General features: G+C 50.5%; 1 protein-coding gene across 8 annotated transcripts in view; it reads right to left on the reverse strand.

Annotated features, from left to right (window-relative positions):
* Nucleotides 1-1079: 1079 nt before the first annotated feature.
* SUGP2 (SURP and G-patch domain containing 2) overlaps nucleotides 1080-27979 on the reverse strand; it is a 30980-nt gene continuing 4080 nt past the window's right edge. For 5 of the 8 annotated variants that reach the window (XM_032867744.1, XM_032867743.1, XM_032867742.1 and 2 more), the window contains 8 exons: nucleotides 24817-26421; nucleotides 21489-21609; nucleotides 15721-16211; nucleotides 14580-14691; nucleotides 9845-10365; nucleotides 8061-8122; nucleotides 4590-4726; nucleotides 2480-3899 (listed from right to left, as the gene is read on the reverse strand). In XM_032867744.1, coding sequence (XP_032723635.1) covers nucleotides 3779-3899; nucleotides 4590-4726; nucleotides 8061-8122; nucleotides 9845-10365; nucleotides 14580-14691; nucleotides 15721-16211; nucleotides 21489-21609; nucleotides 24817-26421 — 3170 coding nt within the window. In that variant the 3' untranslated portion in view covers nucleotides 2480-3778. Of the gene's footprint in view, nucleotides 1350-2479; nucleotides 3900-4589; nucleotides 4727-8060; nucleotides 8123-9844; nucleotides 10366-14579; nucleotides 14692-15720; nucleotides 16212-21488; nucleotides 21610-24816; nucleotides 26422-27979 lie in introns of those variants that run through there. The other 3 variants (XM_032867739.1, XM_032867745.1, XM_032867740.1) reach the window with 3 other exon arrangements.

The raw sequence follows: 27979 nt of genomic DNA on the forward strand, positions 1-27979 counted from the left end.
GCACATCCCCTCCCTCCAGTCTCTTGAGAAGGGGTGGGAGATGAGGTGGGGCAGCTGTGGGGTCCGAGTGACCATCTCAGGGAGGGAGGGCACTAAGGTCCACAGTCAGACACTGTCCTCTTGGGCTCTTGTCAAGATAAAGGCAAAAGGAGCGCCTGGGTGGCTCAGTGAGTTAAGCCTCTGCCTTCGGCTCATGCCCTATCTCAGGGTCCTGGGTATCAGGCTCTCTGCTCAGCAGGGAGCCTGCTTCCCTCTCTCTCTCCCTGCCTCTCTGCGTACTTGTGATCTCTCTCTCTCTGCCAAATAAATAAGTAAATAAATAAAATCTTAAAAAGAAACAAAAAAAAAGATGAAGTCAAGAGAAGGATGTTCTCCAGGACACAGTAGGGTAAGGGGCACCTGGGTTTCCACATCAGCTCCTAGGGGGCCCGGTTTCATCCAACCCTAACTGGCCCCTTCCTGGGCCCCCTCTGCCCTGGGTCCAACAGCAGCCTGGCTGCCCCACGTTGGTCTGCCCTCAGGGGGAGGCCCCTGCAGGTCTGGTTTGTGCCTGATGCAGCCTCTACCCTCGGACCCTCCCCACAGGGCCAGAAGGAGTCAGACCCAGAGTCGTGGCCCGCAGGAACAGCAGGGAGCTGAGGTTGCTGAGAAGATGCCCCAAAGGCAGGCCTCTTTGGTCAGGGGGAGTCCTGACCAGTAGCCCCGGTTGGACACCTGACAGCTGGAGCCCCGACCCGGGAGCGGGTGAAGCCTTGAGGGGGGCAGTAGGGCAGGTATCCCTGACGCTCTCGAAGGCGGGTTTCATACCCAGCAGTAATGCCCCACTCAGAAGAGAACATGCCCACGCCCTATGGTTAGTCAGCCCTGGTCCCTATCTGCTCTCTGGCACCCTCCGGGCTTTCCCAGCAACTCAACAGGCCTGCCGGCGGGGGCGAGCTGGCGGAAAGGCTCCGGCAGGCAGAGGGCGCGCCTGGGAGGTCGGGCGTGTCCAACCCGCTTCCCTGCAGGTACTCCAGCATCCGTCACGTGGTCCCCGACCCACCACGTTTTCAAAACACATCACCAGAGACCACAGAAAATTGGGTTTCCTCTACATTTATTGCAACTGCTAAATGATTAACAACATTCACAACTTCTTAGATTAAAAAAAAGAGAGAAAGAAAAAAACAAACCGAAAAACTTCCGTTTTGTAACATCACAAATGTCTTCTAGGTTTTACCAAGGACCAAAAACGCTAAAATTCTCTATATGATTTCCAGTGATGGAAACAAGCCAGAGACAGTAAGCACCCAAAGTGGTGAGTTAGCACTTTCCGGATGCCTGTCGTCCTCATGGAAGAGACCCTGGAACTAGAATGACAGAAAAGACACTGTGACTTTGACGAGGCTACGCAACCGCACATCGCGCTCGCACACACACTCCCTGCGAGCAGCCCCTGCCAGAGAGGGCGAGGGCAAATGCCGAGGGCCTGTGTGCCCTGGTCCCTAGCCAACGGCTGGCATGAGGACACACCATCAGGCTCCGCCCCAGCTCCCATGATGCCACCCCCCAGGAAAAGCATCACCTGAGTGCTCAGAGGACATTCCAGGATCAAGAAGGTATTCCCTTTGACGTTTGCCAAAGGCTCCCAGGGTCAGCTCAAAGTGGGGTGTCCCCAGGAGGAAGAGTGGCAGGAGGCTGCAGGGACAGGGCTTGTAGCCTGGGAATCCCTATTTTACTTACAGATAAAAGCGGAGTCGACCAAGCGTGAAGATACTAGCACAGAGTGAAGAGGATGGGCAGAGCTATCTATGCTGCAGAGAAAGAGCCAGAACCTATCTGGGGAGTCCACGTCTTGCTCGGGGCCAACGGGCGCACTGTGAAAGGCCAGAGAGGACCAAGGCCCTGTTCTCAGAGTCCCATCCATATGCTCTACCCACGGCCAACAAGGAAAGCTACCGGAAGGATGAGGAAAGAAAGGAGACGAACCCCTACAGCTGTGGCCCCCCACCCTGCAGGCTGCTTCAGCTGTGCCGAGGAGTCTCGTCATCTCCCTGGCCATAAAGATCTGCCAGGGGCCCGCACAACAGAGCAGCCAGGAGCAAGAAGAGCCTGGAGGCCGCACCTGATGCGAAGAGACACAGCACAGGCCTGCGACAGGGGTGGGTGGTGGTGGTGGTGGTGTGGACCCCTCAAGACGGAGCCTGAGGAGCCCAGGCCTAGAGGTGAGGCCTATGGCTTTAAGAAACGGAAGATGGGCCGACATGGTAACTCACAGCTGTGCCCCTCTGTCCCCCCAGCTTGCAGAGTCAGCAGGATCCCAAGGTTCCCAGATCTGAGCACGCATTTAAAGCTTCCACGCTGCTGCTTTACGAGAAAGGCTTGAGAGCCCCGCAGCCCGAGAACCTTGCACATAGCTGCAAGGAGTGTGCGCCGGGAGAAGAGGGAAAAGCGGCGATCACGCACTTAGAAATAGCGAGCAGCTGCAAGCCCGCCCAAGGACGCTTTCTGTTCTGTACAAGGGCCCTGACAACACAATTCTTTGCCCTGAGGTGCATGCCAGAAACGAAGCTTCCTGAAGAGTCTACACCCCCGCCCCTTCGTAGAAGAGACTCCATATGTGGTTTTTCAAAAAAGCAAACTGCAGTTTGTGGATTCTAGGGAGATCAGCGAATTTGAGGGAAGTTTCATTAACATAATGATTACTCCCCACCAAACACAGCTCTGTTATCCTGTCGCTCAACTTCCACTCCGTCTCTCGGGAGGCATGTAAGAGCCGAGCCTCCATCAGTCACGCGTTCGTGGAATCCAGCATCTCCGCTTCTCGGAGAGCTCCTGAGCCCCAGCCCGCAGGCTGTGTGCCAAAGCAGACTCCACTAATACCGGATTACAGCCCCTATTTACGGCCTAGAAGCAATGAAAAGCCCCCATCTGTCATCATTTTGGCACCAAGTTTGCAAAGAGAGCACCTCAGAGAGCAAGGCGCCCTGCGACGGGAGACCCGACCAGAGCCGGCGCCGGAGCACGAACAAGGGACCGGTGCTTCCAAGGGCAGCACCACCTTCTGTGGTGGGAGCCAGGAAAGACTTGCAGGGGACTGGCTGCCGCAAGCATTTGGAAGAGGGGGAAAGGCAAAAAGCAGATCGAAGTGGGGCACTCTCTTTTAAGAAGAAAAGCCAGCGGGACCTCCACACCAGAGCTGCAGAGGCGCTCGTCTCTCGTGGACACACCAGACCTACTTGGCCACTGGCTCCAGGGCAGATCCGGGCAGAGGTGCTGCTTTAAGAGTAACTGCTGCTTCGAGCCTTATTTGTCTCACCAATGGTTTCATCTATTCAGGGAGAGAATGATTTTGTTCATAACTGAGTTGGAAATTACAGGTGGGAAGGCTACTAAGAAGAGAAGAGAAAGAAGGGAATGTTTATATGGGCCCAAGGCCCTTGAGAAGGAAAAGGATTTGAAGATGCTCAGAAAAGGGATGTGGCAAAGCAGCTGCGCGGTGCAGCGCCGGTTTCCAGATCGCCCTCACGCTCGCGGGACACCAGGCCCCTCCCAAGGCCCGCTGGCGGGCTGCACGCCTGTGAGCGCCGGGCTCGCGCCTTCAACCAAACCTGGAAGGGGAGAGGTGGGACACGTCCACATCCAGACACTCCTTGTTACCCTCACAGAATGTTTTCGTGCACGTCCGTGTGTGTGTGTGTGTGTGTGGTTTCCTGTTTGGTTTTGGGGGAGGAACCGCCTCTACGTACCAGCACGTCAGCTTGGGCGGAACGCCCCATGCACCAGCTCCCACACATACCTATTTGTTGGCCCGTTTGTGTCTGTACATCTGCATCATCCTCTGACGGAACACGTCAAATGTGTCTTCCTTGTGCTCCTGCCCGTCGGCACCTAACCCCTCCCCTTCCGACGCAGTTCCCCTAGGAGCAAAACGGAGAGTTAGCCACACCCAAGCACAGAGCCTGGCCACCAGGGGACTGGAAATGGCACAAGGAGTCAGAGTGGACGGAGGCATGTGGGACACGCAACAGGGAAAAGGAGAGGGAAAGACACGAGTCACCGCGTGGAACAAGGGTACTCACCTGCGCGGGTGTGTGGACTTTCTGAGGGGCGCGCTCAGAAGCCTGATTACAGCAGAAAGCCTCCCCCAGCAGGTGGTAAGCTCAGTTTTAAATGAAATCCCTACTGGATATGAATGGGGCCTAACAAACTCTGGGCCATCTTCTCCCACCCTGGCTAGCTGGCTTATGGGTTCCCGGAAAAAGCAAAGTAGTTTTTATTGTAAGTACCTAGAATTACCACTGAGCTTTTCTGACAATAAGGAATGTGGCTGAAATGCCAGGGGCCAAGAAACCATTTAACTCATCTGTGTGAGTGCAGCAAGGAGCCTGTAGGAACACCTGTATATGTAAATCATCTGCTTCTCACCTCATCTGAAGACTCCCTTTGTCAGGGAAAAAACCCTGCCAGTTTGAAGCCATGTTTAACATGAGGGGAGCCAAGAAATCAGGCTTTGGATGAAAAGACTCAGGACAAGAATCCCAGAGAAAGCCTCTTCTCTCCAAGCACGCTGCCCACCCCATCCCTGGCCCCAAGCGCCTGCTGCGTACACGCTGACGGGCTCCCTGATGCCCTTCCCACAGGAGCCCAGGCCGTGGCCCTCCTTCCAGCCCATCTTCTGCAGCATCTGGAACCCCAGGTTCTTGTCAGTCAGCTTCTGCTGGGCGAAGTCAAAGTCCTTGGGTTTCTGAGGAGAGATAGGATATAGCACGTGGTCTGCGCAAAGCGCCCGGAGCAAGGGTCTGCCTGTGCTGCACCTGGCACAGTCCAGCACCCGCTCCCCCCGCCGCAACTGACTCTGATTCCACAGACACTGGGAGACACTGGGACGAAGCCACGGGCCGCTTCCCACTTCCCAGCACCACTCCCTGGGTGGGCTGGGGCTTCTAAAAGTGGAGAGTAAGAGATGCCCCCACAGAACCCAGCCAGACCAGCCTCTCAGGCCCCAGTGTGGCCACTAGCACTGCAGTGCTAAGACCATGAGGAAAACCCCGAGGGGCTGGAGGGTCTTGGGGCCAAGGGGTTGGCAGGAAGAGCCCTAAGTTGTGGTGATGACCAGAGGGTACAGCCCCACGCTGGGGGTAACCAGAGCAGAGGCTTGAGGCAGCAAGGCCCCTGGTGTATAGTGTTGGGTCACTGGGAGTGCAGGAGGAACAACAGAAATGACCTCTGGGTCCACCGTCTTCCAGCAACCCCCCCCCCACACCCAGCTTTCCTTCACCCTTGACTCTCCCACCTAAAGGATGTACATATGCCCAGGTCACCTCTCCATAGGTAACCCGATACCTATGCAGGAAACAGATAAAAGACCCCCGCCAACTCTCTCCCAGTGCGACTGACTTCCCCCACTCCCCTTTCCAGAGTGGAGTCAGAGTCGAGGAACCTCACCCAAATTCCTCACCCAAACCTCACCCGAGAGAGCACCTGCCCACCTCCTCCCAGCGCAACTTTCCTGGCTCCCCTTCTCCTGAGCCCTGAAACTTCGCGGGAGAGCGCCTTTAATAAATCTTGCCTTGCACCCACTTCGCCTGGTGTCTTGTTTATCTCGCCTATAAAACCTTACATATAGGAGTCAGAGGGGAGGCAGGGCTGAGGCAGGAGGGGGCCGAACAAGCCATGAACCTGCTGTAGAGAGACTCTATGTGAAAAAGTAGCTTGCAGGGTCCTCCCCACTCCCCCACCCCGTTTGGAACGTAACTGTGGGCTTCCGGAACTTAAGCAGTGACCCTATCCTGGAAACCTCTCCGGTCGCCCTCAGACATTGCTCAGCAAACCTGAATGACCTGTTCATCTGTCCAGCTGCCCCGTCCCAGGTCTGGCAGAGACTGGGTTTTACTGGGACTCTGGGATCCATGTCTAGCATAAAGTAGACCTCACTGAGAGCTGGGAAAGCTGGAAGGAATGGGGCTTGGGAAAGACCCTACAAGTAGAGGAGCAAGAAGCCCTGGATAAGACATGGGCGCCAGAGCCGGCTGTGGGAAGACAGGTTAAAAGGCCTGGGGGGGCCTCTGGAGAGCCTGCCCAGTGTGAGCAGAAAATATTTCTGTTTATGGGGTGCCTGGATGGCTCAGTTAGACAAGCGTCTGCCTTCGGCTCAGGTCCTGATCCTGGGATCGAGCCCCACATCGGGCTCCCTGCTCAACAGGGAGCCTGCTTCTCCCTTTCCCTCCACCTGCCGCATCCCTTGTTTATGCACGCATGTTCTCTCTCTGCAAGATAAACAAGTAAAATCTTAAAAAAAAAGAAAAAATGTTTTCATTTACTCATGAATATTCATAAGTACACACTGTCCCTACCACCTGAGCCTATTTTTAAAAACATTTACTTAACACCGAGGACAGTCTGGGTAGGCTGAGAAGGCCGCAAGGGGAAAGGGCTCCTCCATCCTGATCAGCTGGTGCAGAGGGTAATGGTGAGAGTCTGAGGGTCTGAGCAGGAACAAGTGTGGGAGGACAAGAGGGTGGGTGAGGCAAGGGAAAGGCCGGCCGCAGGTCCCCTAAGGGCAGATCCGCACCCCTCCGGGAAAGCGGCTCAGAGGGAGCAAGCTGGAAGCTCTTGGCCCACGGAGAGACGAGCTCGCAGGCCTCGGCTGCACAGCCAGTTAACATGCATTTCGTTTCACCCATAAACCCCCTCTGAACCAAGTCACAGATGTACAAACGGAGACTCGGGAACCACATGCTGAGATCAGGGGGCCAGGCTGAGCCCGAGCCCGGGTGCCCCCTCACCCAGACCACTGGATGCGCAGCTGGGTGTGAACACCAATTCAAACTGAGCACATCAGTTACGACCACGAGCTTTGGGCCCAGGAAAGTCCCCCCTCCCTGCTGTTCGCCGACCCTGCCTCTGGCTGCTGAGACCGACAGTGCTCTCGAATAGGTGTCCTCCACACAGGCTTTCCTGACCACCCCACACCGGCAGAGCCCTCACCTGGTTCCCAACTCATCTCCCTGACCTCTAAGGACCTGGGACGTGCCCACATATGTCCTAGGTGACCTCGGCCAGCCTTACCTGCCCCCACGTATGCACCTGTCTGGAGTGCACCCCATCTCCCTGAAGACCTGCCCCCCACCCCCGCCCCGGGTCTGTCCATTTCAGACAGTGGTAGCTCCGAACTCCGAGCTGCCCGGGTAGACAACCACGGAGGCATCCTGCATGCTGGGCTCTGGCTATTCCACACGCAATCCACTGGCAAGTCCCACTGACTGTGTCTTCACCCTCCCGGCCACTGGCTCTCCCCAGCCCCCCCGCTGACAGGCTGATCTCAGCACAGCAGCCGCAGCGGCCATGTCTTCCCCTCAAACTACCACCATGGGTCCCCGAGGGCCTCCCCCAGAGAAGAAGCCTCACTGCTGACATCTGTCTACAGGCCTTCTATGACCTGGGGCCTCACTGCCTTTATTTCCTCGCCTCCCACCCCATGTGGGTGCCACAAAGGGCTAACTGTTGACATAAGACCACCCTGGGGCCTCTCCCAGGCCTCCCTGAATAAATGGCACCCCCAACCCCACATTATTCCCTATTTCCCTTAGACCTACGCCCAGCACACGGGCCACAAGAGTCTCACACATTCCTGTCCCTGTTGGCCCTGCTTGCTGCTGCCTCCAGGTGGCAGACGGGGCCTGGCACATGGGCAGGGTCTGCCAGTTACTGCACATGTGTGTGCACAGACCCATCCACACAATGTCTTGGCTTCTAGCCAATCAGCGAGCTCTTTAGCTACATTTATAGCCTGCTAAATCTGAACCTTAAGGGCCAGGACGTTACCTTGTTCATCTCTCCCAACACGCTGTGTGTATCAGGCCTCGCCTATTGGTTAAATAAACACATTATTACCCACCTGTGCTTCCGGCAACACAAAACAGTTTCAAGAAATCCCCGAGAAAAAAGGCTGTTTGTTATGCCTTGTACGTCGTGAGGTCTAAAGTACCAGTGTTCTGTAGTTACAAGCCACAGTGTCCCCTAAAACTCCAGCAAACACCGACTAACTATGGCACGTGTGAGAACTCGTTCATGCTCACCTTCTTTTTGGACACGGGCCGCCCCCGAGGTCTGTCGTAGGCGATGCGAACTGGTTCATGAACTGGAAGACACGAGAAACATACCCGTACACACACGTCAATTTCTCCACCTCTCTCAGCACCGCCCGCACCACAGCCTGCAGGGCTGCCTCTCAGGAATCATGGGCACCAGGAGCACAAAGGCAGGAATACACGAGCCCCGGTGAGGGCTGCTCGATGGGCAAGAGTCTACTTTAACACAGGACTTCCCGCGTGTATGATGAAGGGTTCGATGCACAGGCCACTTTCCATGACCGTAAGAACACGTTTTGCTTCAACAAATAAATTATTCGCAGTCTCCTGCCCTCCTAGTTTCTGCAACTGTTCCGCTGATAGACTTAAAAGTCCACATAGAACTTTCCAGTACAAAACAACCATGCTTCTCATACAGAGCACTGAATCACATTATAGCCTTATTTTTAATGAAGAAGAGATCAGCAGGGGTGGGTTTTTTCTCATCAACAACCCAAGGAACTGAGAGCTTCCAAAACAGAAAGAGCTCCACTTTCTCCCCATGAGGGACTTGAGGCATTGGGAGAGGCTGCCAGCAGCAGCAGGAAGTTCTTAAGGACGTCTGAATTGGGTAGAACAGCTGGCAATCCGTGGTAGTGCCAAAGTTTCCAAACACAAACCATAGGACTGTTCTGTCAGCAGGAGAAACTGAACTGATGCTCTTGGGAGTAAGTGTGACAGTGAGCACGGAGGTGACACAAGACGGGGCATCGTTTGACAACCACTTCCCAGGAAGGTATGGCAGTAAGCACAGCCCAGGCCTGCGTTTGTGATGACGCCTGGAAGGGTGGGGGGCATGAGGAATAATGAGGGCCAGGGCCGATCCATCAAAAGGTCGCACACGATCCCATTCTGCCTGCTGACAGTCTAGAAAAAGCACGACCATGAGGCCAGAAAATGGGGAGGGGACCACAGAGAGAGACAGACATTTCTGGAGAATCGTGTCCTGGCTGTACACGATTGCCCAAACTCCTCAGACTGTGCCCTTAAGAAGGATGTGTGTTACTGCTGTTAAACGGTACTTCAAGAATCTTAACCCTCCCCATGGAAGAAGAGCAGATGACCTCCAGTGGCCCAGGCAGCAGAGCACAGGGCACATGGCTCCCACTAACCCTGCCCAAGACCAGCCCCACCTGTGCCCTCCTTCCTCATCATCACTAAGCAGGCATCAGTGCCCTGGGCCGTCCAGGGACTCAGAAGGCTGGGTACTCCCCAAGGTCACGGGCAGGAAACAGCTGACATGACCAAGGCCTGTGCCCTTCACGGCCGGGGCTCCTCCCCTGGACTGTGAGCAATCCTGGGAACACCGAGCAGCCTCTGATGCTGACACGCGGCCGCTGCACCAACATAGCAGCGCGTCCTCGGACTGCCAGCCCTACACCAGCTGGCAACGCGAGCTTCGCAGGAACATTTCAGAGTGGTATGCAAAACACAATTATTTTAGGTTAAAAACACAAGACCAAAGAACTTCATGTTCTGTTGGCCCTGGGGGGTTTGGGGAGATAAAGTCCAGGCTGGCAGGTATAATCAGAGGCGGGAAGGGGGACAGGGACCGGCTGGTCATCTTGGTGGCTAAAAGCCTAGGCTAAAGGCCAGTAAACTCTTCCATACTGTCAGGCGACGTCACCTGGTCTCCACAACTTTTCCTGGTCACCACTGAGCAGCACGGCTCCTCTGAGATGCTGACCGGAAGGCCGTGTTTAGGGAAGATGGGACGATGACCTGGCACTCACCTTTGGGCTCCTGGATAAGACACAGCCTCTTGGGAGCTGGGATCATGCCGACCTTCAGGGACTTGCTGCTGACCCTCTTCCGGGGGAAGCAGGCCCCCGAGGAGGCCTGTGACAGCACAGGTGCCCCAGCTGGGCCATCTTCGGCCGCCTCACTCGGGAGGCCATCGGTGGGGGGGCTGCCCTCAGAGCCCTCGGACTTGGCCGCCCCTCCTGCGGACCTGGAGGACCCTCTAGGAGTGGGGACCTCTTCACCCCCCTCCTCCTCGTCGTCCTCCTCCTCGTCGTCCTCCTCCTCCTCCTCAGGCATGACCTCTGGGCTTTCCAGCTCAGCCTCGTGCTGAGGGGGCTCATCTTCGAACTCTCCTTCCCCTTCCATGGGATCAAGGGGGCCTTCCTGAGAATCCGCGCCCTCACCAGTGTGGAGGTTCAGTGGAGACGATGTAAAACAAATCGACGGGCATAGTTCAAATACTTTCTTTCGATAGAATTTGAAGGCTGAACTATTTTGGTCATGGAGAAACCTGGGACAAGGATGAAGGACACTGGTTAATCAGAGTGACCTCTGAACATTCATATTTAACTAAACTGTCCAGAAGAGATCCAGCAAAGCTGGGAGTGGGACCAGGGAACAAATAACCTAACCCCTTTCTACCAACTACAGTTGATGATGCAGCTGCACAAGGAGACAGAGATCCAAGGACTGGTGGTAACTGAGCAAAGTTAAGAGGCCTCATTACTTTTCAGAGGAGGGAGGTGGAGGAACACGGTTCGCGGGAATAACCAAGGAATGTGCTGCTCTAGCACTGCACTCAGAGATCCAACTGGCCCTCTCCTCATCCCCTTCTAGTCTGTCACCAGCCACTCTGGGACTCCCGTGCACTCGCTGTGACTGCCCAGTTCCTTTCAGACCGCCAGGTAGGACAGAGGAAGGCACGTCACTCCTGCCCCTCATTCTACGGTGAAGCTGCGTCAACGTGGTGGCAATACTGCCTCTCTGAGCCTCTGGGTCCCCCGGCCACCTTGATCCAAGGCCGCAGCTAGTGTGAGAAACTGAAAACATGCACGAGGACACAAATACACTTGGACCCAAGGAAAGAAACCCTTGTTCTTGGATAGAACAACTCAACCTCATAATGATGCCAATTCTTCCCTGATCAAAGTATCAATGCATAAATCTATCTCAATAAATGCCTCATTTTTTCCCTGCATTTGAACATGATTTTAGACTTCACAGAGAAAAAAAAAAATCTGTAAGGGTATCTGGGAGAACTCTGAATAAAATCAGTGAAGGGTTCTGACCTTAAAGATATTACAGTGTACTAGGCCCCTACAGTTACAGCAGTGTGGTACCAGTCCTGGGATGCACGGACAGAAAACACCAACACAAAGGCAAGGCCAGAAACATGGTATCTGAAGTCAGGTACAGGGATGGCTTAAAAATAAACTATGCTGGGGCGCCTGGGTAGCTCAGTGGGTTAAGCCTCCGCCTTTGGCTCGGGTCATGATCTCAGGGTCCTGGGATCGAGCCCCACATTGGGCTCTCTGCTCGGCAGGGAGCCTGCTTCTCTCTCTCTCTGCCTGCCTCTCTGCCTACTTGTGATCCCTCTCTGTCAAATAAATAAATAAAATCTTAAAATAAAATAAACTACATAATTTCTATACCCAACGCGGGGGCTTGAACTCCTAACCCCAAGATCAAGAGCTGTATGCCCTTCCAACTGAGCCGATCAGGCACCCCCAAAATAAAGATCTTTATTAAAAAACTGAGAGAGAAGAAGTCCAAAAAAACCAATAGAAAGAAGGGCAAAGATTAAGAACTTGAGCCCTCCAAAAGACAGCTAGAATGAGAAAACAAGTCATAGACTAGGAGAAAATATCTGCAAATCATTCACCTGATAAAGGACTCCAATAAAGGATGTATGTAGTGAACCCCCAAAACTGATTAATAAGTAAAAAAGCAATCCAATCAAAAGATGGACCAAAGATCCAGACACTTAAGTATAGAAAACACACAAGGACACCTGAGGACACTCAGCACAGCTAGTCCTTGGAGAAATGAGAACCACAGTGCAACCCCGACTCCCTGCACTGGGACGCTAACATGACAAAGCTGACACGAGCAAGTGCTGGCGAGGATGGGGAGGAACCAGAACTCTCGTCCAGGTTGCTGGAAATGCAAAATGGTGCCACTCCTTGGAAAGGCAGCTTGGTAGTTTCTTCAGAAGTTAACCATAGACCCATCATGGAGCCAGCCTTTCCTTGGTATTTTCTGGAGAAAAATAAAGACCTTATCCACAGCTGCTCACAGCTGCTTTATCTATAACCATCCCAGACTGGAAACATCTCAGTGCCATCAACAGGCAGTGGGGAAACCACTGGTCCAGCCGCACAGTGGGACACACTCAGCAGCAAAGAGGAATGAACTGGGCGCACACGCAACAAACACGGCTGACTCTGAACGATTGCGCTGGGTAAGGGGCCGGACAAAAAGTGAGAACAAGCTGCATTTACACAAAATTGTAAAAAATGCAAACTATTTACAACAACAAAGCTTTTTTAAAGGACACGTGTTTCTTTTTTTTTTTTTTTAAGAGACAAATGAACAGTCCACAGGAAAATAAAGGACACAAGTTTATGAAAAGATGTTCAATTTCGCTCCTAAGAAAAATGGAAACTACAATTTCATGGAAATGAGAAATTTCTCATAAATCCTATTGACCCTAAGGCATGCCAAAAGGTGAGGGGCAGGGACAGGTACTCTGGATACTGCTCTAGGCGTGGCCCTCGGGGAGGGGGATTTCCATTATCTAACAAAATTACAAGTGCACTGACCTTGGGGCCCTACAGTCCCCCTTCTGGAAGATACCTGAAGATTCTCTCCGGGAAGTCATTGTGTGTGAGGCCACTGATAAGGCCATAAGAACAATGTGAATGACGAAGGCTGGGGAGTGACCCTGGTGTGGCTACATGTGGAGAACGACAGTGGACAAAAGAATGAAGGGACTGGTGGGGAAGGCACAAGGGACTTCTGGATAGGTGGTGAAGGGTAAAAAGCAAGATGCAAAAGTGTCTATTACATATAGAAAGTTACATGTAAGAACAAAGGGGTTAGTGGTAGAAGAACAAAGGGAAAGGCACATACGCCCTAGAATTGAATGAAAATGGTTTCCTGTTGTTGTTGGGGGATTCCCACTCAGAGACTTCTCTGAGCTTACCTTCTATAATTTCTACTTTAGAACCATTCAAATGCTGAATTTATTTTTAAAATTAAATTAAAAAGGGTAGAAAAATATAGCCCTAAACTGAATCTCTGTAGAAACAAATGAACCTGACTATATGTCAAATTGATGACCTAACCACACACAGAAAAAGGATTTAACTCAGATGACTACTGAGCATGTTAGAGGTATAATTTTTCTAAAGGAAAAGAAACACAAAATCACTTCGACCTTTATTATGTATGTGTGCTGCCGGGTGCAGTCATTCTCAAACTGCTCCCTGAGCACTGGACTGGGGGACAGAGGGAATCACTCCACCTAATGTTGCTGTACAGTGGGGGACTGTGTGTGGGGACGGAAGGGACAGTGCTGCCTAAGGAACACTGCTCAGAAAAGGCTGTCAGAAATGGTGACAAACTCAAACCTGGCAGTCGCAGGTGCCCAGAATACTGCAGAACTCTCACTTGGAGAAAAACAGACAGACAGACAGACAACACAACCGATGGAATGCTCCCGGCTGCCCTTAGCAGAGCCATCCCCTTAACCGGGTCCTGCCCAACTGTGAGGCGTGCTAGGCCCAGCTGGCCCCAAAGTCACCAGGCCTGTAAAAGGCAGAACGGGCTGACCCCCATGAAGCCGTCGGTGCTCCCCGAGGCTGGACTGGGTCTCACAGGAAGCAGGAGGCAGGCCCAGTGCAGAACCTACTCAAGGTCCCCAACAAGCTAGAAGAATATGCTGGGTCACTACTGGGTCCCAGCAATGCTCTAGGACACATGTAGTTTTCAACCCTAGTCTTCATTAATTAGATTAAGGCATGGCTCTCCAGCATGGCAGGAGCAAGGCAAGGGTCCAGAGTTCCCAGCCGATGGGAGGATACAATACACACAACATGGAATCCCCACCTGGGTTACGGCTCAGTACCAGGAACATGGAGCTCCTGGGCAGCCTCCCCCTGAAAGAGGTGAACCCTCCCCACAAGGCAGAGCAGGCTCCTGGTTCTGTCACCCACAGGCTGTGTGTTGTTGAGTGGGCACTGCATCTGAGGAATGACAGTGGTAGCAGCACCCCTCCTGGCAAAAGGATGCCAGGCCACTGCTAGTGGAAGTGCCAGCTGCCCACGGCCGGACCGGGCGCCATCCATCACCACCCGGAGCACTGGTGTGACCAGGGACAGTGCCCCGCCTCCCCCTCCCCCACAACACGCGGCCTCTGTAAAGGTTCTGGGGAACCCACTGGCCTCTATGCCTGGGTGCTCTCTCCCCCTTGCCCTGATCAAAGTCCACTTGACCTTCAAATACAGCTTAAACTTCCCTCCAGGGGAGGTTTTTTTCCTGATGCCACAGATGAGGGCAGTACCGTCCAACACCCCAAAGCAGATGCTTCCTCCTCACAGCCCTGAGCTTGGCAGAAGTGAAGCCATGACTTCTCCTCGGGTGCCTCCCGGGGCAGAAGTGTCTGCCAGGCCACCCCAGGGGCTCTCAGGACACTCAAATTCAAAGGGCACAATGGCTACATACCACAAGTCGGGGTTGTCGGTGCTGTTTTCTATGCTGAACTGTTCAATCTCTGGTCCCACCTGAGCAACAAATCTGGCCAGTTTCTCCGCAGTCTCCATGGTCTTTGTGTCAACTACAAAACAAAGCGACTGTCACATGTCAGTTCTGAGTTGTTGCTTCCAATTTCTGCTTTGGGGGTGGGTATGAAGACTAATTATAAAGACAGCCCCTGGTGTCCCCTCACTGCATCCCTGCCCTTTGCCATGGAACTCTGCAGCTCTGTCCAGCAGAGGCAGATCCTCTTCTGTCCCCCAAATCGGGGCTGGCCCGGAGCTGCCTGCTGACTGACAGGAGGAGGCGTCAGTGTGGAACCAGGGCTTGAGGCCTTGAGCACCTCCACCGCCCTCCTGTCAGGTGAACAAATCCAGGCTGGCTGCTAAGGGGCGACAGGCATATGACCCAGGCACCCGTTACCTCGGCCGATGGCCCCATAAAACCTGCTGCCTGCAAACACACGTGTGGGCCCAGCCCAGATCAGCAGACTCGGAGCACTGCGCCCCCCGTCTGAAGCCACAGTTCAGAATGGCTTGTTAAATGGCGACAGCTAGAGAATGTAGCAGTGGTGTAGATTCTGGTTCCCCTCTCCGTTCGCACCCAGTGCTAAGTGGGTCAGGGGCAGGCTTGCCACACAGAGAAAAAGTAATGGCCAGGAAAAACAGAAGAAATTGCAGGTCAGCTAAGTCTGAGGAAGGAAACAGAGACCTTGGGGAAGAAGGAGCAGAATAAGAGATGAGGGCGGCCCTATGGAACGTAAAGAGGGGCAAGAACAGAGAAATGGATCGAGGAGCTCGAAGCTCCAAGCATGGGCCCACAGCACAACTCGGGGGCGGGGGGCAGTAGGACAACCTTACAGGGGTGCACGGTGAGTCAGCTCCATCCCCGGACAGGAGGAACATGGCTACAGGACTGGAGGGCCAGCCCCTCTAGGAAATAAGTGGAGTGTGCCTCCACGTGCGCCTGTCCTGACCAGGTCCCCATTGCTTCTGCCTGCTGCAGCACCGTTCAGACCACCCAGGTCTCCCACCCCCACTCCCGAGAGACCCCTGGAGGTTGGAGAGTTGGGGCTAGGGCCCATAAGAGTGGGGTGGGAGGGAGCACCCACCGTCAACAGATGGGCAGGGAGACGAGGTTTGAGGGGCTCCAGAGACTTCCACTCCTGCCGGCTTGGGGGATGGGCCCGAGGCTTCTGGGCTGGGGTCCCCAGGAGAGGGTCCGGCCGGGTCAGGTGGGCAGTCCTTGGCAGTATCATTTCCGTCTGGCTGGGACAGCTTTCCCTGCAATGAACCTGGAGCCTGCCGGCCATGGTGTTTCAGTCTGGTGCCTGAGGAGAGGAGGGTCTGGGTCCCAGTGGTTGTTCTCCTCACCTTCCAGCCCCGGAGCCCTTGGGTGCGGAGCAGCCCCCCCCGCCGCCGGCCTGGGAGGAGCCTCTTCTTGAGGCTCCGGATGGCCCGGGCGTACAGCATGGCCCGGACTGCACACTCGGCTGCTGTCGGCTTTTGATCTGCTCCCGGCAAGGTGTGGCTGACCCGCTGCACTTCTGCCAGCTTCAGTTTGTAATACTTGTACTCCAGACTACTGTCATCAGACAGAAACCTACATAACAAAACAGGCACAGAAGGACATTGGTTAAAACACCACCACATACCGAATCAATGCTATGATCCCATTTCTGCACACCCTTGCCTGCCATCTGAGAGGCTCTGCCCCACGGAAGACCCGGGTCCCCTCCTGCCCAGAGTAACTGCAGGGCAATGGGAGCTCTAAACCAGCACTGGTCGCTCCTCCTTGGGTTTCATCCCCAGTGATGAAGGTGCTCACTATTTCTGGTGGCCTCGTAACACAGTCACTCTGTAACCACAGAGACACTGCCACTCTGTCGCTTGTGGGTGCCGTTTTTGGGAGATGACATACTTCAGAGGGCCCAGGGAGGCTGGGTACTCAAGAGACCCTGGCTTCAACTGCACCGAGACCAGGGTGCCGTGGCTGTGAAATCACATGCTGGTGTCATAACGAGACAGAGGTGCTGGGGTGGTTAAGTGTCTGCCTTTGGCTTGGGTCTCATATGATCCCAGGGTGCTGGGATCGAGCCCATCAGGCTCTCTGCTCAGCAGTGAGCCTGCTTCTCCCTTTCCCTCTGCTTGCTGCTCCCCCTGCCTGTGCACGCTCTGTCAACTGAATAAATAAATAAATAAATAAAATCTTTTAAAAAAGAAGAGAAAGAAAACAGTATAGGAAAGAGAAGGAGGGTGAGTCCCAAGCACTGACACAGAAAGACACCCATGATATAGGCGGAGAAGGCAGCACGCTTCAGAAGAACAGCATCGATGTGGACCACATCAATCTGCTCTGTGCACACCGATCCATGTGCATCTGCTTTCTTCCCATGGGTGGAAAGAATATAAAGCAAACTTAATTAGCCCTGGGGAAAGGACAGTAAGAGGCACGGAGGGGAACTTACACTCTTTACTGTTTTCCACTTCGTGAGCACCTTCTTTCATCTCCATTAATCCTTCCCTTCTAGGGTCTGGGCTTTTCTTGCCATTTCCTTCTGGCCTCATGGGTGAAGGCTCACATTCACTCTATTTCTGACAAAGGTGTCCTACATTGAACGGCTGCAGCTGGATGCAGGGTGCAGAGCGCCCCCTGCTGCTTCCTTGTGAAGTTTCTAATGTCCGTTCTCTTCCCCTCCACTCAAAAGTTATTCAGAAGCAAGTTTCATTTTGGTTGTTGCTAGTTTTGACTTAAATGCATTATGTAATGTGGCCCATGTGATTTTCCTTTCCTGGGATGTGCTGAGAGTTTCTCTGGGACCTCGCACATTTCAGGAGTTCGAGAATGTTCAGTTTCAGTTTGTGTTCATGAGGAATGAACACTGGTGGGCAGGGGAACATTTCAGGTGGCCTTCAGACTGCCTGACATTAAAAGGTGGCTGAACTGGTGAGGTTCCCGATTAGCAATGACAGAGGCTGACTGGATGCAGGGCCGCGTGAAGCAGGGTGCTGGCAGCACGGCCTAACGCGGAAAGCCGCCAGGGGGGCAGCTCCCCGGGCAGCTCTCGCCGCTGCTATCCGCACCGTTAAGGTCTGCCTGGATCGGAGGGAACAGGCTACATGCCTGCTCCATCGCTGCCCCGGACACTCTGCTGGGCCAACAACACCATCCTGCTGGATGGCCCCATAACAAGCAAGGGTTCCCACATAAAGGAGCACTGACTAACAGAAACGGTCTGGTTATCCTGTTAATTAAACACAGCCCCAGCAAGGGTACCCCCTCACCCAGAGCAGAAAGCAGAGTCAGCACCCAGGTGACTCCGAAGCCTAGGATAAAAATCCCATTCCCCCAGACAGTGTTTTTGTTTTTGTTTTTATTTTAAGATTTTATTTATTTATTTGACAGACAGAAATCACAAGTAGGCAGAGAGGCAAGCGGGGCGGGGGGGAGACAGGCTCCCGGCTGAACACAGAGCCAGACGCAGGGTTCGATTCCAGGATCCCTGGATCATGACCCAAGCCGAAGGCAGAGGCTTAACCCACTGAGCCACCCAGGCGCCCCAATTCAACTGATATTTTTGACGAACTACATACACGTACTCTTTATGAATTCTAATGTACACACCAAAGTCCTATGCTTACTAGTTTCTTATCATTCTTTCTTGGCACCACATCTTCTCCTGGGATAGTCTCCAGTAATTCCTTCTGAAGGAGTTTTCAGAGTTAAGTCTGAGTTCAGCTACCTAATCCATTCTTCATCTGGGTCTATTCTAGCCAACCACTAACATTTTTATTTCAACAGTGAGACTTTTCATTTCCAAGATCTTTAACACAGGTTCTTTTCAAAAACAAAAAGCTCTGTTTCATGGATACAATATACTATTTTCCACCTAAGACTGTTAATTACACACGTATATGTTTAGACTCATTATTTTTCTTATAGTAACTCCATCTTCTCAGGTGTCAGCTCTATTTGAGTTTGGTGACTCTTCTTCATGATGATTTTCCTCAAATATTTGATTTCTAATTCAATGCTTACTTCTAATTTTGTACCTCCCATAGTTACAACTCTGGCTATGATTCTGTCTGTTACCACTGGCCGTCAGTGACCATGAGCCTGGTCAATTGTGATGCAGAGGTACATGTCCTCAGTCTTCTCGGGGTCCCCTTTCTCTCCAGCCCAATCACCTGGAAATTGCCCCTAGGCCTTCCAAGTCTGGAGTACCTTACCCAAGAGGATTTGTTCTCTGCTTTCACCCTTCAATCTGAGGTTATCTAGCTTCCTTCCTTCAGCATGCACACTGATTGAGGCCAAGAGCCTGAATGAGAATCTCAAGTTTGTCTTACTAGTTTTGCACTCTTTAGGTAAGAGGCCTCTTTGAGCCTCAAGTTTCCTATCTATAAAATAAGGATGAGAACATATCTGCCTCACAAGGTTTATGAAGATTCAGTCAGCTAGTGCTTAAATCAGAAAAGTGCCGAGAATAGTACCAAGTACGGAGAATGCAAGAGTGTTCGATAATCAAGTTTTCAATAAATTATGATGGGACAATTTGCTTATTGGGCTCTTTGTTTTTTTTTAATTTTTAAATTATATGCACACCTCATTCTAAACATGAAAATAATCCAAATGAGTCTGAGAATCCTGTAAAAGTAAAACCATGTAAGCTCCAACCCTCCCGCCTGGTAAATGATGCTGGTTAAGACCAAAACTCTAGTAACTTTACGAGGAAATTTATGCTTTTGAAGCACTTTTAGCAATTACAACAGCAAGCATACTGAGTCCAGAAGGGGTACAATATTGATCACACAAGACCTAAATAGACACTTAAAAAGAGGAACTACAATGAGATATACTATGAGGAAATGTATAATCTTTGTTAGTTAACAAAGGACTAGGAGGTAAAACATCACACTATGAAATTATCTTTAAGTTAAAACACAGGTGAGGGCATGGCATGCTTAGAGAGTGGTAACAGGTCTCAACTGGGACAGATAAGCCACAGAAAGTAACCTGATGATAAAGACTGATGGCTTCCATCAAGGGCAACTCCTGCCCCCAGTGGGCAGGGTCTGGGCTGGAGAACTCTACTGGCATCTAGTGTAAGGGGGAAGGCCAAGGACACTGCTAAGTGTCCTGCAAAGCCCAGGACAGCCCCCACCAGAGGATTATCCAGTCTCAAAGGTCAATCGTGTTGCAGCTGAGAAAAAACGACAGAGATCAAAGGCCTCTCAAGTTAACTTTCTCTTTAACCCAGAAATTTCACTCCCAGATATTACCCTAATCAACTGCCAGAAATGTAGACAGAAATAAATGGAAAACACTGTTTATCATAATGGTGTTTACAGTGAAGAAAAACTGGAAAGAATCTAAGAATGCATCAACTGGCAATGGTTGAGTGTACTCGGGTACCTGTGTACAACGGAAGAGCACGCAACCGCTGCTAACAGGGACAGCGATGTTAGGTCTGAAACACAGGACACGCTGAGAGGGAGAAGTGGTGGAGCACTGAGTAATAGCATCTTTACCTTCTTTAATACTTTTTTCTATTACATTTTTCTAAAGGACATATGCCACTTTTAGGATTTAAAAAGTTAGGGGCGCCTGGGTGGCTCAGCTGGTTAAGCTCCTGACTCTTGGTTTTGGCTCAGGTCATGACCTCAGGGTCCTGGGATCGAGTCCTACATTGGGCTCTGCTCTGTGCTCAGTGTGCTGTCTGCTGGAAACTCTCCTACTCCCTCTCCTTCTGTTCCTCCCCTGCTTACATGTTCTCTCTCTCAAATAAATAATAAAATTTTTAAAAATAAATAAAATATTAAAAAAAAAGTTAAAGTGTGAAATTTTTCCACTTGCAGCAATCTAGAGGTAGTCCTCAACACACAAGAAAATGGGGTGCATTAAGCCATTCACTTAACCAGTTTGAAACAGTATGCAATCAAAATAATTCTGAAAGTGTAACCAGAGAGGGATGGCTGACTGAACTCCGGCCACCTCCTCTATGGACTAACAAACGCAGCTGTCTGAAAATGTTTATGAAAATTAAGGAATACGACAAGCATTTTCCTGTGCTATCTAAAATGAGCAAGAAAAATACATACATAAACCCCAAAAGAGCAAGATACATTATAGCACAGTGAAATCATAGCTACATGACACGAAAACCCAAACAGCCCACAACAGGCAGAGAAACGAAGCAAACAAGGAAAACTGTCAGTAGATACTGGCGGGCACATGGGGGGCTTCCCTCCACTTCCTCTAATAAGCAAGTACTGTATGTATGTATATATTAAAAGATTTTATTTATTTATTAAAAATTTTTATTTATTTATAGACAGAGAAAGACAGAGCGAGAGAGGGAATACAAGCAGGGGGACTGGGAGAGGGAGAAGCAGAATTCTTGCCAAGTAGGGAGCCCGATGCTTAACGAATGAGCCACCCAGGTGCCCCAGCAAGTACTGTATTGATGCTGAAAACTTTAATTTTAAAAACTTGTTCCATTCGCGTGAAGAGGCAATAAGGCAAAAGGAGAAGAGAGTTTAACAGACAGCAGCAGTAAGTCATGAGCAACTGAGGTGACCCACCCTGATCTTCATGTGCTCTTTGCACGCGCCTCTCCCCTCATCCTTAAGCCAGCACAGAGGCATGAGGGGCTCCCTGCCCGGATGAGAGAAGGCCAGGGTGGCAGGGAGACCATGGCAGGGTGGCAGCAGAGCTGGGGCTTGAATGTAGGTGAACCCGACCCTCTCTCATGCTCTTCCCACTGGCTAATACCACGCCTCAAAATTGCTATCTCACCCTCTGCATCGGACACCATCGGGACACAAATTTTGCTGTGTGTTCTATGGGAGGGATTCAGAGGGGCAACATTTAAAGACCTACCAGTAAGCAGGGTCCTCCTTGAGAAGAGCTCTCTCTTTGGGAGACAAGCTGCCTTCAACAACACGAGTGACCAGTTGGTCGATGGTGTCCACCACCTTGTGATCCGCTCTCTGGGGTACCGCTGGAACACAAAAAAAGGGCTTTTCTGAGAAATACACTGGACCAGATCGGGCCTGGGATGACCAGGACGGAGTCAGAGGCTTAGGACGGAATTTAAGCAGGCATCGGTGACCAAAATCCTCATTCAAGAGATATCAGCATTGAAGAGAGGAAAGCAGCATGGTATTCTAAAAACCAATACCCAAAACATCCTCCCAAAAGACAGAAGAGCATAACCACTAAAAGAGAAAGTCACAAGCTTACAATGACTGTACAGAGCAACATATGCACATATTCTACAGAAGGAAATGATATGTAGCAATTCTATTCTGTTTGACAGGTATTGCTTAACTGGAATGTTCACATTAAGTGAAAAACATAAAGATATAAAATGTGACTCTGTACAAAATGCATAAAAAAAATCTAGATTATGATTTCCAGTATGAAGGCAGGAAGAAAAGATACATAAATAAGGACATACAGAAAAAAAAGGAAATATGCCAGAATATTAATAGATATTCTCTATGGGTAGCTTAACCAGCAACTTCATTTTCTTTGTGCTTTATCTATAAAAAATAAATATGCATGTGCTTTATAATCAGAAAACATATATGTAAATTTGCAAAGAAAAATTCCCTAATCAAAGAAGTCAGTGGCCATAAGATAGGTGTTTACAGAAAATATTTGCTGAATGTATGAAAAGAAAAACATTTCTTAAAGAGTAAATTTCCTTCAATATGAGGTGTATTTTTTGTTTTTGTTATTTTAAGTAGGCACCAGACCCAGTGTGGAGCCCAACAGGGAGCTTGAACTCAGGACCCTGAGATCAAGACTCAGAGCTTTAACTGACTGAGCCACCTTTTTTTTTTTAATTTCTTTCTTTCTTTCTTTCTTTCTTTTTTTTTTTAATTTGACAGACAGAGATCACAAGTAGGCAGAGAGGCAGGCAGAGAGAGAGGAAGGGAAGCAGACTCTGTGCCAAGCAGAGAGCCTGATGCGGGGCTCGATCCCAGGACCCCGGGATCATGACCTGAGCCGAAAGCAGAGGCTCCAACCCACTAAGCCACCCAGCAGAGGCTCCAACCCACTGAGCCACCCCCTGACTGAGCCACCTTAACATGAATTTCAATTTAAAAAACGCCCCTGGCAACACAGAACAGCATCTGGCACTCAGTAAGACTGTTTCATTTTCAGATATTTGCTGGTTTTACTGCACAGAACGGTCTGTTTAGTCATTTGATAAAAACCACTCCTGAACTGGAGAGGTTTCCCAGTTTGTCCTGTCCTTGCTCATGCCTGAGTTGCAGCTTTGAGCTTATTTTAAACCTCACTGTGAACTCTTTATACCCGCTAAATGGATTCTTCAACTGTCATGCTACTGCAACTATTTCCCTGTTGCAATTGCTTCCTTTCCTTTTTTTTTTTTATATCGGCTCTCATCTTAGAGAATTGCTAGTTTTACAGGATCTTACCAAAGAATAAAAGGTTCAAAGTTGGAAGCTTTGAAAAACAATGCAATTTGTGGATTACTGCAACCATCTCTCGAGAAGGTAACCACAAGCAAGCATCCCAGCTTTGATCCCACAAACCTCCTCCCCTGACCATATTCTGTAGAGGGGAACTTAAAAAATAACAATAGCGGTAATCCAAACATTCAACGGAAGATGTCATCCCCATGTTTCTGACAGTAATGGAAGCAGCGGCAAGGCAGCCCCCCATGAGACGGGCGCTGGTGCCAGCTATCTGCTGTCCAGACAGCCCAGGTTTGCAGACATCAGTTACAAGGAAACCCGACTCTGCTCAGCCTCAGAGGCCTCTAGGCAGCCTGAGTCCCACATCAAGGGAAGGGTGAGGTCATTTACGTTAGGTCAGTATCATGAGGCAGCAAATGCTGCAAAAACACGGAAAAAGGCCTTTGATGATCCTGTAAAAGAACAGCCTGTAGTGTTTTCAGTACAGCAAGACTGCTGTTGTGGGGGGCACGTGCAGAGCAACAAAACCAGAAAACAGTGGTGGGAGACTTTCAGTTATGGGTATTTTCTTCCTCCTTCAAACAAAGTTCTTCATTATCATCATTACACTAACTTTCCACTCCCCCACTATGAGGCGTGTGGGGAGGAAGGGTCCTGCTTCAGCCTTGAGCCCACTTCTGGAAGGCCCCCTCTCCAGGACGAGGGGTGGCTGCCCATCCATGGTGGGACCTACCCAGTGCCTAATGCAGTCAGGGCTCCATAAGGGTGCAGAGTAGTAAAGAGATTCAGGGACAAACAAGGCTTTCCCACTTGGCTAGGGCAATGGAAGCTGAACACTGCCTTGTGGGGAAAAGGACTTCCTCTTGAGATAAAGGCGGGGGAAAGTGCTTCCTTGCTGGTTACATGGGCACCACATATGCTCATGACTTCTGGGATGTCTGGGCTAGGAGAGCATCCATCCTTGGTGCTAAGAGGGAGAGAGAAGGGACACCAAACAGCCAAATATTTCTATTACTACTACTTCTTCCTTTTTTTAAACTATTACCTCTTTCTTGGCCTTTCTGGAACCTCCACGAAGCTGACTCATTAACTACAGGTTACCAGATGTACCTAACTGATCTATCGACTTTTAGCCATTCTAGAAAAGCAAGTGGGTAGAAACGTACTTCTACTACCTGGGCTGATGTGGCTAATCTCCACTGATCCCTCAACACAGCTCAAACATGGCCTCCCGGCCTCCCCGGGGCTGGGGTCTCTTCCATCCCCTTAATCCTGGCACAGGAGGGTTTTTTGACTTGTCCCTTAGGAGCCTAGACACACCCCAGAGAGAGTGCCCAGTGCTTACTTTCCCCTCTATGAATGAATATCTTAGAATGGGGGGAGGGAGATGCTAACAAAGGGTTCTTAACCTTGGCTGCAGGATGGTATAACCCCCCAGAAAGCACAGACAGAATTGTGTACAAATATGTGTGCCTTTTTCCTGGCAAGCGCCACACCTTTTCATCAGATTCCCAAAGGAGTCTGTGACCCAGAAACGCCTAAAAACTTCTGTGGTAGACAGAAGATTCCTAATATACGCTTACAGAATGAACAGCGCCCACGCACACTGGCCAATATGAGTTTTCTACTAAAACTCTGAATGTTTCCAGTTGGCTAAAAAAACTTCAGGGCAAAAATCTCAAAAATAAGAGACATTGCAAGAACACATGAAAAACCAACTAATCACAATAAACAGGGACTTTCAGTGCTTTCCTTACCATCACTCAGACCACTCGGAGCCTTGGCCTGAACTTCGGGTTTGGTAGGAGGAGCCATTTTCTCCTCCTCTTGGGCTGGCTCAGGTTCAGCTTTCTTGACCTGGAGGGGACACCCACTGCTGACCAGCCAGGCCTTCAGGTGATCGATGTACTCTCTCCCAAACAGAGTAGAGTCTTCGAAATTTGGAAATGCGGCAGGAGAGGGAGCTATATCTTGGAGGCCCACGGCTTCTAAGATTTTCTCTTGCCGGAAAGAGGAGGCCAAGGAGAAAGTCTGTCCCAAAAGGGCTAAAGATTTCCGGCAGAGAGAATTGGTGGTCTCCAGGGCAACAGCCAAGTCCAGGGGGTTACTAAGGGTCTTCATCTTGACACTCAGCTCATAGGCGTTGCATGCCATGAGCAGGGGTGTGACACTCTTCAGGAGCCGGTCTTGAAGCCTCATGATGTACTTGTCAAAGGGCTTTATGATTTCAAAAAAGCAATTTTTGGTCTTCACAGCACCTTTGTCTAAAAGCATGTTTAAAAACTCGTTATCAACTCTGGGTGTTTTCAAAGCAGAGTGCTTTAAAAATTTGATAGTAAAAAAGCAAAAATCTCGGTGCTCTGGTTTTAAGGAGCATTTGAACGAAGCAAGCATTTTAGCACAGGTTTCGGTTTCGAGTTCAAAGAGAGTCTGGAAAAGCTGGGAAAATTTAACATCATCTTTTATGGTGTGAAATCCTGCCCATTTGATTATTTCTATCCCAAATCTTGAAAAGACATCAGACTTATCTATGAGGTCAAAGCTCATCTTTCTTCTGGGGAGCCGAATATCCTTCAGATTAAGCCCCAAAGGGATCTGAGTGGGAAACTGGATATCTTCTGTCCCTGGGTTTGTCCCCAGGGTCACATCAGGACTTGAGGTGGTTTTCTGGATTTGGTTGGTGCCCTGAGTTTTGGGAGTAATACGATTTACAGTGGGTACTTTCTTTGTGCTCACACTTCTTAGTGTGACAAGTTTCCCAACTCCCCCTTTAGTTGGGAGCAAGCCCTGAGTCTCTCCCTTTCCTAAAAGGGCCCCTTCCTGGTCAACGATGTTTAGACCTCGGCCTCTGCCCTGGACTTGGGCACTGCCCCTGAGCACAGAGTCTGCCTCCGCTGGACGGTCCACATCATAATCCCGACTCTCTTTCTCCAAACACTCTTTCTCAATCAGCCTGGAGGAACCAAAGTCCCCCAGGAGTGCAGAAGGACCAAAATTATACTCCTGTGACCAAGGGGATTCTTGAGAAACGGGGTGGGCAAAGTCTTGTTCCCAAGAGCCACGGAGTGCAAATTTCCAGTCCTGAGAACGGAAATGTCCCAATTTCCGGTGGCCAAAAACCTGGTCTCGGGATTCAGGGTGGGAAAATTCCAGATCCCGGCCACACTCTTTGCGAAAGTAGTTGTCTTCACTTACAGAAGGATTGCTTGATCTGAAGGAAGGTCCTGGAAATACATCACCTCGCAGGCTTTCTCTTCCAGTGTCTCGAGCATGGGCTACAGATCCAGCCAGAGTATATCTGCTGTCACTAGGAATGTCATCATACATATCTGCTCTGGCTCTTGGGACTGTCCTTAGAAGATCTGAAATAAATGATTCAAAGAGAAGCACAAAGGTAATTTAGACCAGAGGTTGCAAAAAGACAGCCCACATACCAGCAGCCACGAGGGGTCCTTTTTTTGCCAGAATACATTTTAGAAATCTGTATTTGTTTCTAACATTTAAAATGTGGGTGGCTTTACTTAAAAATCTGGACTGTCAACTTATAAAAATAGGAGACCTCCAAGCACTGGACCTGCATGTGCCTGGATAAACAGGCCACAGAGGCTGGGCAGTAGTGCCTGTCACTCATTTGGCCTTGCTGTCCAGGCTCTGCAGGCATCTCTTTTATAAGCCCTCTTTTAGACTCACAGAAGGGTGTCTGGCCCCCAAATAACCTGGGCTTCTTTACTACAACTTTATTACAACTACTACAACTTTATTCAACTTGTGTATTTATACCTTACCACACAGTAGACAGCTCCTCTGGCGGCTGCCTGCCCTCCCTGCCTCTGAGGAGAAAATGTTAGATCACAGTGCCACTATGGCTGGAGCCATGTCTGACACTACACCCACCAGAGCCAACCATAGCTGAGCATCTGACCCAAAGGTGGCAGACAGGCTCCCTTACAAATGTCCACTGGGCCAACCAATCCTCTGAAAAAACAGAGAGACCGAAAGAGGTAAGAGAGAACGCAGAAGCTAAATAAGCCACAGCGAGAGAGGCCCCAATGAAAACGGAACAGAATGTGTAGAAATGAGAAAAACAGGAGCCTAAATTTGCACTTGCTTATTCACACATAAAGAAACTCTGTAAAAAGCCAGGAACACGGGAAGAGCAGGCCTCAGGGAGACTTTGCAGAGTTGCTTTCTAACTCTCTAGCTTATATTGGCAGAATATTACCTAGTCAAGAAGTCAAATAAAAGAAAAGGTAGAGAGATGCCAGGAAGGAGTAATGGGCCAAGATACCACAAGAAGCAAAGCTGTGTATAAACCCAAGTTGATCTGTTCAACAAATAAGCAAATGAACAACTACTGTGTGTGGGTACTGCTCAGGCAATGGAGTTATAGAGCAGGGAGAGGAGACAGTGAAGTCCCTACTCCTCTAGATCTATCAGTTGAGGGAGCCAAACAATAAACAGAAATCCACCATCTGTAAGAATCAAGCAGACAGGAACAGGAAGATGAGAGCCATTTTTTGGACAGGCTGGTCAAGGAGGGCTGCTCTGACAGCAACGTATCTGTGCAGCAGAGGCCTGGTGTAAGAGGCCAGACTGTGCAGTTATGGGCGAAGCCTTCCAGGCAGTGGGACATCAGGACAAAGCCCAGAGGTAAGACTAGCAAGGAATGAGTAGAGCCAGAATGGAACAGAGGAACGAGGGGCAAAGTGATAAAAGGTGGCTCCTAAACTCTACTGCTTACTGGAGTCCTTCAGGATCCCCAGGCGTCCTGATTTAATTAATTGGGATGCAGATGTGGCCTGGGCATTAGGATTTTTAAAGGGTCCCCAAGGGGTATCTAGGTGGCTCAGTTAAGGTTGAGTCCACTCATGATCTTAGGTTCATGAGATTGGGCTCTACGTCGGGCTCCACGCTCATTGT

Source organism: Lontra canadensis, unplaced genomic scaffold (assembly GCF_010015895.1).
Source record: "Lontra canadensis isolate GAN:19392208 unplaced genomic scaffold, GSC_riverotter_1.0 scaffold35, whole genome shotgun sequence".
In the NCBI taxonomy this organism is placed as follows: Eukaryota; Metazoa; Chordata; class Mammalia; order Carnivora; family Mustelidae; genus Lontra; species Lontra canadensis.